General features: G+C 35.1%; 2 protein-coding genes across 2 annotated transcripts in view; one reads left to right on the forward strand and one right to left on the reverse strand.

The window, feature by feature from the left end:
- The window catches only part of LOC126821701 (electrogenic aspartate/glutamate antiporter SLC25A13, mitochondrial), a 40,068-nt gene extending 39,483 nt beyond the window's left edge, over positions 1–585 (reverse strand). The window contains exons 1-2 of the mRNA XM_050550184.2: positions 541–585; positions 350–421 (exon numbers count right to left, since the gene is read on the reverse strand). Coding sequence (XP_050406141.1) covers positions 350–421; positions 541–558 — 90 coding nt within the window. The 5' untranslated portion in view covers positions 559–585. The remainder of the gene's footprint in view (positions 1–349; positions 422–540) is intronic.
- A 37-nt stretch (positions 586–622) lies between these two features.
- LOC126821704 (histone acetyltransferase type B catalytic subunit) lies at positions 623–14,564 on the forward strand. Its single transcript, XM_050550196.2, has 11 exons — positions 623–698; positions 1,587–1,658; positions 2,747–2,822; positions 3,410–3,533; positions 4,143–4,284; positions 5,149–5,302; positions 6,144–6,248; positions 7,517–7,623; positions 8,565–8,716; positions 9,479–9,595; positions 12,577–14,564. The coding sequence occupies exons 1-11, from the start codon at positions 692–694 to the stop codon at positions 12,742–12,744; spliced, it is 1,224 nt and encodes a 407-aa protein (XP_050406153.1). The 5' UTR covers positions 623–691; the 3' UTR covers positions 12,745–14,564.
- Positions 14,565–15,093: the final 529 nt, after the last annotated feature.

A 15,093-nucleotide genomic window follows, 5' to 3' on the forward strand; every position in this document is an offset into this window, starting at 1 on the left:
TTTGAATAGTAATTTATAATAAATAAACTTCCCCATCTAGCAACAATAAAAAGAGTACAAGAAATACTGGCATATTTCCAATAATATTACAAGTAGCGTAACCAGCCGTCAGTCGTGAAGCCAGTAACCTATGCTATACAAATCCGATTGATCTATTTACAAACCCGCTCATGCAACAATAACACTCGACTAATTCTACTCAAAAATGTAACTACTTAATTAAGTCTGAAACAAGTTAATTGTACTATTCATTCATTTTTTTTGTTAGTTATCTTTTAAGAATTGCATTATTATTAAGCTATTTTCTAGCAAGTTTTAGTGTACTTTACTGTAATGTCTTTCACCTAACCTTTCTAAGTCCCTCACACTCGGCTTTCTTTGGAATCGGCCATATTTTGGATATGATATCAAACCTGCTGCCCTGTAATGCAAATCAATAAAAATAAACATAAAGAAGAAACATTTTTCAGTTATGCAAACATAAAATGTGCATGCGAAAGCAATGTTTTTACTGTTACAACACGAGAAAACTTTGCATACCGTGCCATTAACCGCCATGATATAACACTCAAGGTCGAGGTCATTCACGTGTTATCTTGCCGTTGATTAGATGATATTCTTAGATGCGCGTGCAATTTCACCTGGAAGTAAACATCAAAGGTCAAGAACGTTCGTCTCGCGGGAAGACAAAATGGCGGGTAAGAAATGTGTTAGCGGAGACGCAAACCATATTTTAATAATGCTGTGGTACACCTGTCTGGCTTTTTATTGGCGGACAAAGTTAACCATGAAATAGTCACAAAATATACTTATAAAATTTACACAATGAATTGAAGTTTACCGTTACACTAAGGCCATATTGAGGGAAATGTTGACTTCAATTTTGACTGAACAAAACAAACGTTTGCCAATAAATATAAATAACAAAATGATGTGTGTTGACTAACCGTTGTACAAAATACAAGGTCCATCTGCCCCCAGTCACATAGTTCCTTAAGGAATGGTCTCACCGTCCTCTCGCCTTTCCTGTTTGTCCATATAAGCTGCAATATGAAAATGCCCTACGCAACCACCTGACTCAGTGACTGTCAAGTCCTCTATCTATTATGACTATGTACAATGTACTACTGTAGCCTAGTCTGTTCTAACTTTTCTAAGTTAGTAAGGTTATTTTGGAATAAAGTGGCAATTTTTATGGACCCGTAATGGATATCCATGGCACGTTTTATCGCAAGTGCGCTTCCACTCCAGGAAATATACAAAAATCTTTGGACTATTTTTATGACCGGATTATGGGCTGTTTCCAAATGTTTTTTAGAAGCTAACACTAATACTAATAGTAAGTGCAGGGGGACTGCACCACAAAAACAAATAAACAGACAAGACATCATACTCAGAAAAACACAAACAGACAAACAATTAAAAAAAAGTGAATGGATCCGGGGGCTAGCCGTAAGCGTCCACTGCGCTGTACCGTCCTGGGTCTGTAGTGACATAGACTTCACTCAAATTTGAAAACAATCAAGGATACAACCCAAAGAAACCATTGTTTATAACAAATGAATTACTATGATGTTTACTTGCAGGTTCATGTTTGTTGAAAAACAAATTAGAAGATTTTAAACTCAATGCTAATGATGTCATCCATTTTAAGTTGGGTAAGAAAGTCCTGTTAGATTAAAATCAGAAAATTGCTCTTCTTAAAAAGTCCAGATCAGTGTATTTTACCTGTGTTAAAGTTAAAAGAAGGCCACCTGTCATGTGTAGTGTATGATGTAGGGGCTCGCCAGGAACTGCCTCATACCAAACTTGGTCACACAACGATTTCACTTGCTGCTATTGAGTAATTTGAGAGTCATTTAGATTGAGTGCGCAAAACCGCACAATTTTAATGCAACTTGTAAATATAAAAGGACTCGTGAAATTGTAATTCAAAATAAGAGTAACCGATATCGCTACTGTCCAGGTAGCTACGAGAACGTAGCTATAAACGTTGAGATATACCGATGTGTTTGTTTTTAGCTACGATTGGATGACTTTAGTTCCAAGTGGCAAACTCAATTTCTTTATTAATGCATGTACGGTAACATCTTTAAAATAGATAAGTTTATGATATTATGATTAATTAAACTTACAGAGGCCAATGTAGTGGCACAACTGTCGCCTAACTCAAAATATTCGCGTTTAAATTAATGAAGCGTTGTTTTTGTCTGACATTTCACTGCCATCGAAATCCATTCATAGTTACTGTGCTTTCGATTCTCCTTTTGATTGGCTGTTATAAAGCCTGATATTTAGCCCCGCCTTCATGATGACAGCATATCATTTAAAAAGATGGTGGTCTTAGTAACGGCTGAACGCCTCGATTTTAAAAACGACGATTTGTACCCGTTTCAGGTAGGATTATATGCTTAATTGTAGTTGGGTGTTGCAGAAATATTATAAATAACAATAATCAATCGTTGTTTTGATTGAAACTATTGTCAATTTTGTTTAAAAATGCCGGGTGTGAATCGCTCCGGCAGCTGCAACGTTAAAGGTCATGGCCTCAGTTCTTAACTCGAAACACGGAGGGTTGAGAGATTAAGGTTTGTTATCTACTGTCCAGGTAGAATTTCCCTCATAGCACACTGCATGTCGTCTGCTTGTCTTCATGCTGCCTGTTCGAGCAAACAAATATGTAGGATTTATTTAATTTTCCAAGTTTTACAATTAATTGCTGTATTTGTTTTTTTTTTGTTTTTAGTTCGGAATGAATCTGATGTCGAAGACCATGATAAGACATTTAAAGCAGACATGACACATCAGATATTTGGAGAACAGTAAGATCTATATATTTTACTCAACAATAGCCTGACATTAGTAAAAATCGTATTTATTAAAGCTGACATTTTAAATGCCCACATGTGTAGGGGGAATTGGTGTAACGCTTAGCATGTGTGCACTGTTTCATAAGGTCTGTCATTGAGTCAACTGGCATGGTTTCGATTCCCTGGTTGTATGTGACAAGAAGTAGGGTCGTCTGTCCAACCTCGTGGGTTTTCTCTGGGTCCTCCGACTTCCTCCCACTGCTAAAGACCGCTACGCGCTAGCAAAAGCTTGATTACTGCATTTTATGTTTTGATCAACATGTTCATGTTAAAGAGATGAATAATCATAGTGATTTTCAATAACAGTTTTCAAATTTATCGTCCAAATTTTCGTGAGAATATGGATAGGATGGATATGGACAGCTGTCTAGTCATTCGGATGGGAGGAAAAACCGATATCCCAGTGGAAATCGATATAAGAGTCGGGCCACTGTCCGGGCAAATTTCCCTCTAGCTCACTGCATGGTGTATGTCCGTTTTTTATTAGCCCAGTAGGATGTTAGACGCTATTTTATGTGTATTTTGTTTGTATTTAATAGAGAAAGTATATTTGGTTATAAAGATTTAGAAGTAAAGATGTATTATACAGCTGCTAAACTAACAACCTATCTCAGTATGTCTTATATAGATAAAGTTACTCCTAAAAGATTTGATGGTCTTGTTGTAAGTTTTAACTTTTATTATTATATTTTGATATTTCATGTTTATAACATCGAGGAAGGGGTAGGTTATTGAGTGTGCTGTTTAGATCATTAGGTCTGTTACTAAGTGAAGAGGAGTGTTTTCAATGTTTGTACGTGACAAAGACTAGGGCTACCTGCCTAACCACATGGATTTTCTCCAAATTAGTTAATGTAAAATGAAGTGGGGTATAAAATGTCCTATATATTGTCGATTCTCATTCTTAACTTATAAATGTCTTAGAAAAACATAACATTTCAGGCTGATGTTATAATCGTTTTAGGAATTGGTATAAATGTTTTACAAATTGATATAAATGTTTTAGGAAATGATATTAATCGTTTTAGGAAATTATATAAATGTTTTAGGAATTGATATAATTGTTTTAGGAATTGATATAATTGTTTTAGGAATTGATATAATTGTTTTAGGAATTGATATAATTGTTTTAGGAATTGATATAATTGTTCTAGGAATTGATATAAATGTTATAGGAATTGATATAAATGTTATAGGAATTGATATGAATGTTTTGATAAATGATATAAATGTTTTAATAAATGATATATATTATATTTTGGTGTATTACAGGCTGATGATATTATACCGAAACTAGCACAAGAAATACCCCCGGGTTATTATACTAATATTGATGATTTCCTAGCTACACTTCCTAAAGAACAAAACTTCAGACCATTCGGTGAATTACTTCATTCTTATAAAATAAAAAAAGGTAAACACAGATTTCATTCAGTCGGTACCCAATTTTCATTCATTATGGATTCACAAACTCTTTCTTATGACACAATGGGGGGTTGGATGGCCGATTGGTTAGCATGTGCGCTCTGTATCATAAAGTCTGTCATTGAATCAACTGGCATAGTTTTGATTCCCTGGTTGTACGTGACATGGAATAGGGTCGCCTGTTGTCTCAGGTTTCCTCCTCTGCTGAAGACCCCTATGGACAAGCGGATTATTGAAATAGAATTGAACCATATGTTAGTCTCAAAATGACCTAGTTTGTGTCAAGTGGACAGCTCTGTCTCTGTTGTGGCATTATTTCGCTCCAGTCTGGTTTCCCCCCTGTGAGTGGTGCAGGATGGAGAGCCTGACAAGAACAGCTGTCTAGTCAATTGGATGGCACGGAAAACCAAGGTCCTGTTTACACATTGACGTGCATGTAAAAGATCCCTCGACAGTTGGAATACGATATAAGAGTAGGCCGTAGTGCCGTTGTTGGAGCAAAATTTCCCACATAGCTCACTGTATGGTGTATGCCTGTCTTCATTAGTCCAGTCGGAGCAGAACAGTAGGACGTTAAACCCCATTTCATTTCCACCTTCATTATACCGGTCGGAGCAGAAAAGTAGGATGTTAAACACTATTTCATTTCAGTCTTCATTAGCCCGGTCAGGGCAAAAAAGTAGGATGTTAAACACTATTTAATTTCAGTCTTCATTAGCCCGGTCAGGGCAAAAAGTAGGATGTTAAACACTATTTCATTTCAGTCTTCATTAGCCCGGTCAGGGCAAAAAAGTAGGATGTTAAACTCGATTCAACTGTATTACATAGTAGTTGGGATGTGAATGTTTTTCAGAAGGTGGAAGTAGAACGTTTGAAATTTATAAAACAGATATTGAAGCTCCCGGATTCCGTGAATATCACAGTCGATTACAGACATTTTTATTGTTCTTTATTGATGCTGCTAGTTATATAGATGTTGATGATGATCGATGGAATTATTATTTATTGTAAGTTGATTATTTATATTTAAAGACACTGTCAATTGTTCAGTAAAGTTAATGTAATGACCATGTAATACTAAAGTTGTAAATGCCTGTGAAGTGAAATGAGGTAGGATCCAGTGCTCCATGTTCACTACTCAATATAACATATTTTTACTCAACCAAAACAGTAGCGGCATCTATAAATTGAACTGAGGGCCTAGCAAGGGACAACATTAATCATTCCCAAAAAATGAAAAATCTCATAGCACACTGTTTTCATTAGCCCAGTCAGACCTTAAACCCTGATTCTGATTCATTTCCGTCTGTAAGTTGAAAATAAGCCCTCCTCACATTGTTCCCAGTCTTATACGGACTAGAGTATATTTCACAATTTATTAACTGACCTTATTCTTGATATATTTATTGTATTTAAATGAGGTTATTTTTGATGTATTTATTGTATTTAAATGAGGTTATTTTTGATGTATTTTGTATACTAATGTTCAAAAGAAAGTATACACTGTGCATTTTGTGCTGCATCAACCAAAGTCGTTTTTCCATGGTATGCGGTATTTGGGTAGAATGTTAATTTGTTTCACATTTTTATTTTGCTTAGAAATGTTGAGTTTGGACGCAAGAGACAAACTCAGTAATGCTTTATTAAATGTTTTTAATCTAAACAAAACTTAGTCCTACTTTTAGTGTGTATACTTTCTTTTGGACATCAGTATATATATTGTATTTGAATGAGGTTATTTTTGATGTATTTTGTATTTATATGAGGTTATTCTTGATGTATTTATTGTATTTGAAATAATTTGAATGAGGTTATTTTTGATGTATATTATATTTATTCTATTTAAAGGTTTGAAAAATATAAATCGGATGGTAATACAATGTACGCTATAGCTGGTTATATGACTGTTTATAATTACTACGCTTATCCCAATAAAACACGACCTAGAATCAGGTAAGGGTACATAACTCTCTTGTACTTAACCTAATCTAACAGGTAAAGGTACACAGCTCCACTATACTTATCCTAATCTAACAGGTAAGGGTGCATAACTCTATGAGGCTTATCATAGGGGATAATCGATTGATCGTTCCAGAATTAAATTCTCTCAATTCCAAAAATATTTTCATTCAAGTGAAATTGGGAATTTCGGAGTACAACGCATGTGCCGACTGTATAAAAAATATCTTAACCAATCATGACAGCTGAAACATATATGTTACTTAAAATACGTCACGATTCTACTCACACCACCTCAACTGTCGGGACTGACAGAACTGTGACAGGACTGAATTCTGTATCACTTGATTGCAATTCTGTCAATTCGGGACGTTCCAGACTGACAACCGAGCACCCCCTTAATCTAACAGGTAAATGTACATAGCTCTAGTTGTGTCTGTTTGATATCTATTTCCATTTCATATACCCCATGTAAACCTATTCCTTACTAGCAGGGTTTTCTCGTGGTCCTCCGGTTTCCTCCCACTGCTAAAGACCCCTACGCGCAAACGAATTATTGAAATAAAATTAAACCATATATTAGTCCCGAAATGACCTAGTTTGTGTCGAGTGGACGTTAAACCCCATTTCTCTCTCTCTCCTTACTAGCATTCAGAGATGGTGCCATGTAACGTAAAATTATGTATTATTTAGATAAAGAGCTGTCCATTCTTACTATAAAAATTCGAAAATAGATAATGCAAAATGAATTTATTGAAAATTTTGTTCAAATTGCTCCATTGCGAGCGAAGATATTAGCTTTTGAAGGTTTGACAAGATGCATGCATTAATTGGAACCACCGCACTGGTTGTTCGAAGCTTAGCTTGCTTCACCATTTTTAGATTAAATCAAAATATGGCTGAACCGTTCTAATCTACTTTATATCGGAGATATCCCATCATATCGAGAGTTGATATGCGCTTGTCATGTTAATGTCTAATTAATAATTTAGATAACATTTCAGGCCTAAAGAAAGACCTGCAATAGGCAGATTTAACTCTTGTATAATGTATGTTTAAAAGTAGCAAGGTTGTTATTGATGCATGAAAATGTATAAAATTCAATCTTATAAAGTAAAAACATACCGTACCCTACAAACTTGTACCCTGCACATTTCTCAAATAATAGGTTTTAAAATAATTATGTTTAATAACCCCTAATTTGTCTAGAGTGTATATCGAGAGTTCTGCTCGTATTTGTATAATAATTATTCTTCTTTCAGTCAAGTATTGATATTACCTCCCTTTCAACGCCAGGGTCATGGAGCACAAATATTACAGACGTTCTATAATACATGTTATGATAGGGATGATGTCATGGATATTACAGGTGATTTTATTATTTTATTGAAGAGAGTCACAGTGGCCCAGTGAGTATAGGACGTTGACTTGCTAAACAAGGGACCTGTGTTTGATCTCTACATTGGCCAAGACAGGGCAAAATACCCTCGTAGCACACTGTATGGCGTATGCCGTCTTCATAAGCCCAGTCAGAGCAGAACAGTAGAACTTTTAACTCCTTTTCATTTTATTTTTTAATTTGCAACATAGAACTGTTGTCAACAAAGATTTTCTAGGTGGGAATTCCTTGCCACTGCTTGTTTAAGAGTTAACTGCACTCCGTAAACCCATCTTCATTAACCCAATCGGGGCATAAAAGTAGAATGCTAATCACTATCTCATTTATCATTGGGTATCATGTTGTTATATTTTTTTTTATTGTCCCCCGCCTTTCGAAGAAAGCAAGGGACTATTAAAATGGGTTCGTCTATCGGTCACACTTTTTGGGACACAATAACTCTCCTAATTGACCTAGAATGTTCAAACTTGGTGTAGGTGTTTATTAGGTCAATGCCTTGATGGAGTTCGAAGATGAGCATTTTCTGCTTAGGGTAAGCAGAGATAAGCAATTTGATTGATTGATGCTTTGGGACACGATAACTTTAGTTCTAATTAAGTGAGAGTGATGAAACTTGGTGTATATTTTCATTACATCAATACCTTGACTCAGTTAGATGATGAAAATTGTCTGCTTAGGCTAAAGCTAAGCAAAGATAAACAATTTCCTTGGTCGATGCTTTGGGACAAGATAACTTTGATTCTATCTGATAGAGAGTGATGAAACTTCGTGTATAGTTGATAATCAGTTTGATTGTTCGATACTTTTGAAAAAAATATATGTGCGATTAATTAATATGTGTCATCTATTTATTTGGGGATTTCGGCGGGGGACATCAGCCTCACTGTTGGCTTGTTTTTTTCTGGATTTAGTGGAAGATCCATCAGAAAATTTCCAGCGATTACGAGATTACGTTGATGTGAAGAACGCAGAGAAATTAGATCATTTTCAACCGGAAAAATTAAAATCCTCTTTTAGTGATGAAATGTTACTGGAAGCACGACAAAAACTGAAATTAAGTCGAGTAAGTTTTTATTTTATACATTTGTTCAACCAGATTGGCAAAGATCTCTATTGGAGAAATATATGGTGGTGGGGGTGGGGGGGAGTCGGGGGTGGTGGTAACCCTACGCTCAAACAAATTATTGACATAAAACTTAACCATATATTAGTCCCAAAATGACCTAGTTATTTGTGTTGAGTGGATGTTTTACCCTGTTTCTGTCTCTCTCTCTCCTCCCTCCTCCCCCCTACCACCACATCATCTAAAGATATAGTCCTATGGTAAGGGGGGATGGTTGGATGGCCGAATGGTTAGCACGTGCGCGCTGTATCATAAAGCCTGTCATTGAGTCAACTGGTGTGGTTTCGAATCCCTAGTTGTACGTGACAAGGAGTAGGGTCGCCTGTCCAACCTCGTGCGTTTTCTCTGGGTCCTCTGGTTTCCTCCCACTGCTAAAGACCCCTACGCGCTAGCGAATTATTGAAATAAAATTAAACCATATGTTAGTCCCGAAATTACCTAGTTTGTGTCGAGTGGAGGTTAAACCCCATTTCTCTCTCTCTCTCTCTCTCTCTCTCTCCTATGGTAAGGACCACTGGGACCCTCTACTACTAGAGAGAGAGAGAGAGAAATGGGGTTTAATGTCTACTCAACACAAACTAGGTCATTTCGGGACTAATATATGGTTTTAATTTTATTTCAATAATTCGCTTGCACGTAGTAGTCTTTAGCAGTGAGAGGAAATTTAGATATGTAAAAATATGCAATTATTTATTATTCCAGCGTCAAGCTCGTAGAGTGTATGAAATACTACGACTTAAATCAACAGAAGGAAATAATTCACAACAGTTTCGAGACTTTCGATTGGATGTTAAACGAAGATTGAATGCACCATTTACGGTTTGTATTATAGCATGATTTAACAGATATGATATTAGGTAAACAGAAATATTAATACCAAATTTCTCTTCAACTCTTAAAGCCTGTTTTCCATGTATGCGTTTTTGCTGACAAAAATGTCTGTTAAATGCAGATGTAACAGGACTGTTTCCATGTTATCGGCGAAAATGCGTACATGGAAATCAGACTTTACTGGAAATTAAAAATAATTAACAATTTATTTCTGACAAATTTCTTTCAAACGGTAATATTAATTATTTTTGTGACAAATATTTTACTAAAAAATTATTTACAACTAATTTATTTCCTATACAATTCTATGTAATACTTGATCAAGGGAAACCTAGTTGAAATTATTCTAGGGAATTATGTTCTTAGTTTAAATTTTCATGGTAAATCGAATTGTGTAAGGTTTCCAAAATTGCTGTCAATTTTTTTGGGCTCTTTAAAGAGCAAGTGCAAATAAGTCTTCCAAAGAAAGATGACAAAAGAGGTCATGGCTGTCATCTTGGAATTGAGACATGTCAAAAATCAAAGTCTGTTAATTGATGTGCATTTGTCGAAGGAACAAAAAGATGCCTATGGTTCGGGACCCAGTTCCTTGTCCAAAAATATTATTAATGATGCATTATACAGGAGCTAAATCTGTCTAATCATTAAATAGACATTTATTCACATGTCAAGCCTATAATCATCTCTCTAGAACTTAATCAAATTTCAAGAACTTGGATGGTTTTGATTTTCAACTTTGTTTATTATCATAACAATGGTAGTAATGACAATCGAGACTACACTGTTCTGCAAACAATGATAACTCAACTCAGAATAAAGTCAATTGACTGAAATTTTTAACATATTCCCTGTTCATTATCTATTTTTGAACAATTATAGCTAGGCCTACAACTGTCAGGCTTTTATTATCTAAATCTTACATTAACTCCAATAATTATTTTATTATTTTTATTCTGCTAATCATTTTACTAATCTTTACAAAGCACTTCTCTTTCTTTTGTGAAAAACAATTCATTTACAGAAAACAAAATAAAAAGAGAAAAATATTTGGTAAAAGGTATTTTTGTTTAATGTTATTTTGTTGAAGAAAAGGTTGATCAAGCCATCTATTGCAACGTCAAATGTATAAATGCTCAAACCAAGGCCATACAAAATTAATATTCTAGTTCTCAGTCTGATGTGAGAGGGAGTTTTTATTTTATCCAAGTATGACTACTAGGCTAAATGACTTCTCAAAATATCACATTTCAAGGTACTATATTTATCTCAACATATTGTTCGCTAGCCTGGAGTTCGGGTGTTCGATCCCTGCATTAGCCGCGAAAGTTCATCCAGATTTTCCGGTGTGGTTCTCCCTTGTCAGTGATGCAGGATGGAGGGCCTGACAAGGACAGCCGTCTGGTCGTTTGGTTGGGACGAAAAACTGAGGTCCAGTGTACACACTGGTGTGCACGTAAAAGATCCCCTTGACAGTTGGAATTTGATATAAGAGTAGGCTGTAGTGCCGCTGTTGGAGCAAAATTTCCCTCATAGCACACTGTATGGCTTATGCCTGTCTTCATTAGCCCAGTTCGGACCAGAACAGTAGGACGTTAAACCTCATTTCATTTGTTTGTAGCATTGTAGGAATATATGATTATCAAGTATCATTTATAATTACCAATAACATTTATCAAGGTTGCATATTTGATAAATGAGTCATGCAACGCTTTTTAAATGACACAGAATTATCTGAGAACTAGAATAATTGTTTTTTATGACCGGCCCAATGTACCATGTGATCGTAGATGATTTGTGGGTATAAATCGTAACTGATCTGTGGTCCATCGTGAAACTCGACCCGATAGACAGTCTACCCAACAAATTCACAATTTCTTCAACAAAAAACAAACATCTTAGATTTTATTGGTTATTTTTGTCACTTACAATTTCTTGTTATTGATTTTTATTTGGGTATTATTTCTTTTTAAAAGATATATTTCTTTAGATGAACATTTATCAGATATCCTGGGGGGTTGGATGGCCGAATGGTTAGCACGTGCTTGCTGTATCATAACGCCTGTCATTGAGTCAACTGGCGTGGTTTCGAATCCCCGGTTGTACGTGACAAGGAGTCTGGTCGCCTGTCCAACATCGTGGGTTTTCTCCGGGTGTTCCCCCCACTGCTAAAGACCCCTATGCGCAAGCGAATTATTGAAATAAAATTAAACCATATGTTAGTCCCGAAATGACCTAGTTTGTGTCGAGTGCAAGTTAAACCCCGTTTAAACTCTCTCACTATAAGACATCCTGAATTAAAAAAAAACTGGAAACATTTTGATCAATTTAGTTCCTAGGTGAGAGGGGTGTTACAATATGATGAATGGATCAGCGCGAGAGTTTCCAGGCAGCGTTCGTGTAATGCATCAACAGAGATATCAATGGCAGATACCGCGGTTGACACTCTGTCATAACTTTTTTATCAGGCAATTTGATACTTATGATTATATTTTTCATGGTCATTACAAAAATATTTTCAGAGGGTCAATCAGATGAAATGATTAGTCTCAAGGAAATATATGTTTTAAGATTTGAAGTTCATGGCTGGTCACTTTTTTGCAGATGTCAAATGTTTGATTTTAATGACACCTTATGTTAGTCCCCTACTGGTGAAACCGAAAGGGACTATAGGTTTCCTGTCTGTAATTTTTGTTTCCCGGAATTTTTTTTTATTATTTCTCTTTGAAACGTTTGATTGAAATTGAGGTTAGACTATGTGGTACCCTAACCCTTGAGGGTTGGTACTTGGGTGCACTGCTGTTTTTGGACCAATTCAGTGAAAATTCTGTTTATACGTACTGGTATTTGGATTATAAAATTGTAAAAATTTGATTTATTTATCTTATGAATAATGCATTATAAAATTTGTTTGGTTCCTCGGGTATTTATATATGGAAATAATTTTACAATTTAATTTTATGTCTTTTCAGAAAAATCGACGTGATTTCCAGAAATTGAAGAAAGCCTTAAATCCACAAGAAATAGACGAGACACTGACAGTAAGTGAAGAGAAGCGGATGGAATATTTAGAGAAAAGTTTCGAGGAGCATGTCGACATGTATCGACAAGTTTTAGATCGAATTGCTGCTGGATATTAAAAAAAATTAGTCTCATTTTAATTTATCATACATTTGAAACAAGACATTGTCATGAAAAACATTTGTTTGAATGAAATTTAGTGCTTATTGATAATTTATTTCTGGTCTTAAAGACTGTGCATCGTATGTCTTTTTGGGGAAAATGTCTAATTTTCCATGACTTTGTCTATTATGAAATTTACTTTGATTATTGAATATTTAATTAAGAAAACAAAACAAAAATATTAATGGTGGATAATATCACAGCTCAGATTCATTCTGATTAAAACTTAATTTGATCATTTAAGGATTGATTTACATATGCCCACATTTTCATGTGGACGTATATTGTCGTCGCCCTGGCCTGTTCATCTGTCAGTTCACATTTTTTTGTCGACCTAACGGGTCTATTTTTATCCGATTTGACGAAACTTGAAATATATAGCTTTATGACCCAAATATCTTGTGTTTCTTCAGAATTTGACGCATGTTGGACTGAAGCATCCTAGATTATGCCCGATTGCTTTCTGTTATCTTGTTCTGTATCCATCTCTTGCAAAATGTGGGCGTATCTTGCATGGCAACCGCTTGTTTTGAAATTCAGTTTTCCCAATATTTTAGTTTGCAATGGATTGAAAATCCTTCAAAGGATGTTTTGAGACTTTTATGTTGTAGTCCAAAAATTATACCAAGGACAATTTGTGCCATTTACATTTTTTGGACCAGGAACTGACCACTATACGTTCTTGTTCTTCTTGGGGTGAAGCTCTTCAAAATGCCTAAGGCTCTGTCAATTCAAGTCCGATCGAAATGAAAATTGGCATATTTTGTCTTTGAACAATTTTGCATCAATTTGGTGAATTAGATTATTTGAATTTCATCTAATAACCTGGTCAGTTTCTGGTCCATAGTACGATCGTAGTTGTGTTTTTTCTTTAGACAGTAGCTATTGTTACGACAAGTCATAAAAATAGTCCTCAGACTATTGTTACAATGATACTTTCACAGCCCTCCATCGGCGAAGTTAAAAACTGAATAGTCATAAAAATAGTCCTAACCCTAACCCTTCCCATCACTTAATTGCTGCCTTCTGTTCTGAAAATGTTGAAAATACTGCTCCCTTTTCAACGCTGGTGTTGGAGAGATTGGCGGCCATTTTGGAATTCGTTCTAAACTTGGCTCAGACTCATCGTAACAATAGCCACTTACTTTTTTTTAAATGGATCGTATTATTTTGAGGAACTAAGGGAGTTCTAAATTTGAGAAAAATTGGTGCACACTGTATGTTATTGTTGTATGTTTTCTAAAGTTCAGGGTGTGAATGTTGGAGGGGCTGGGGACTTAAAAAGACGTACCAGGTAGTACTACGTAAATATTCGAATAATTTCTCTAGCGTAATGTACCAGATATTTTCATGCCGATTTAGAAATGTCATGTATTGTTGTTGCTCTCAGCTGTTGGTCATCCACAATTGTTTGTGGACACACAAAACCGACTGTGTTTATGATTTGATAATTTTAAAATTAATACTTGTTAATATTAGTGAGATGAAGAATCCTATTGAATTTCAGAGATTTCCCTTTGTGTTATAAGCTATAAATGTACTACTACAGTAGAGAATGTTATAAGTTATGAGGATAAAAATATAAGTAAATTTAGTTTAACGATATTTTATTCAATAAAGTGAATTAATCAGAGTGAATAAACTGCAAAAGCTTTTATAAGTTCTCTCCAAAAGTGACTTGTATTATACGATATGTCATGGTGTGTATATGATAAACGACTTGTAATATCCGACAGGTGGAGATAAGATAAGTGACTTGTATTATACGATACGATAGGTATAGATGTATTATACGATACGATAGGTATAGATGTATGGTATAAGTGACTTATATTATCCGATATGTCAAGGTGTGTTGATGTATGATTTAAGAGACTTGTATCATACGATATGTATCGTATATATAAGTTAACGATTTGTAATATCTGATAGGTTTAGATGTTTGGTATAAGATAAGTGACTTGTGTTATCCGATATGTGGAGATGTGTTTTATAAGTTAACGATTTACCATCCAACAGGTGGCAATGTATGGTATAAGATTAGTGACTTGTATTATACGATGGGTGGCGATGTATGGTATAAGATTAGTGACTTGTATTATGATAGGTGGCGATGTATAGTATCAGTTAACGACTTATAATAGATGATATGTACATGTATAGGATTAGTGTCTTGTATTATATGATATCGGGAGATGTGTCGTATAAGTTAAGGACTTGTATTATCGGATAGTTCGAAATCTGTTGTTGTATAAATGTATATAAAACTCAATAAACATGTTAATCATTGACCAATCACCATAGTT

Source organism: Patella vulgata, chromosome 5 (genome assembly GCF_932274485.2).
Source record: "Patella vulgata chromosome 5, xgPatVulg1.2, whole genome shotgun sequence".
Taxonomy (NCBI): Eukaryota; Metazoa; Mollusca; class Gastropoda; family Patellidae; genus Patella; species Patella vulgata.

What these genes read in the sequence shown, in the direction of transcription:
- LOC126821704 (XM_050550196.2), top strand. An exon ending in TTCTTATAAAATAAAAAAAG is followed by an intron (nt 4,285 to 5,148) that starts GTAAACACAGAT and finishes AATGTTTTTCAG; the next exon opens with AAGGTGGAAGTAGAACGTTT. An exon ending in TGATGTCATGGATATTACAG is followed by an intron (nt 7,624 to 8,564) that starts GTGATTTTATTA and finishes TTCTGGATTTAG; the next exon opens with TGGAAGATCCATCAGAAAAT.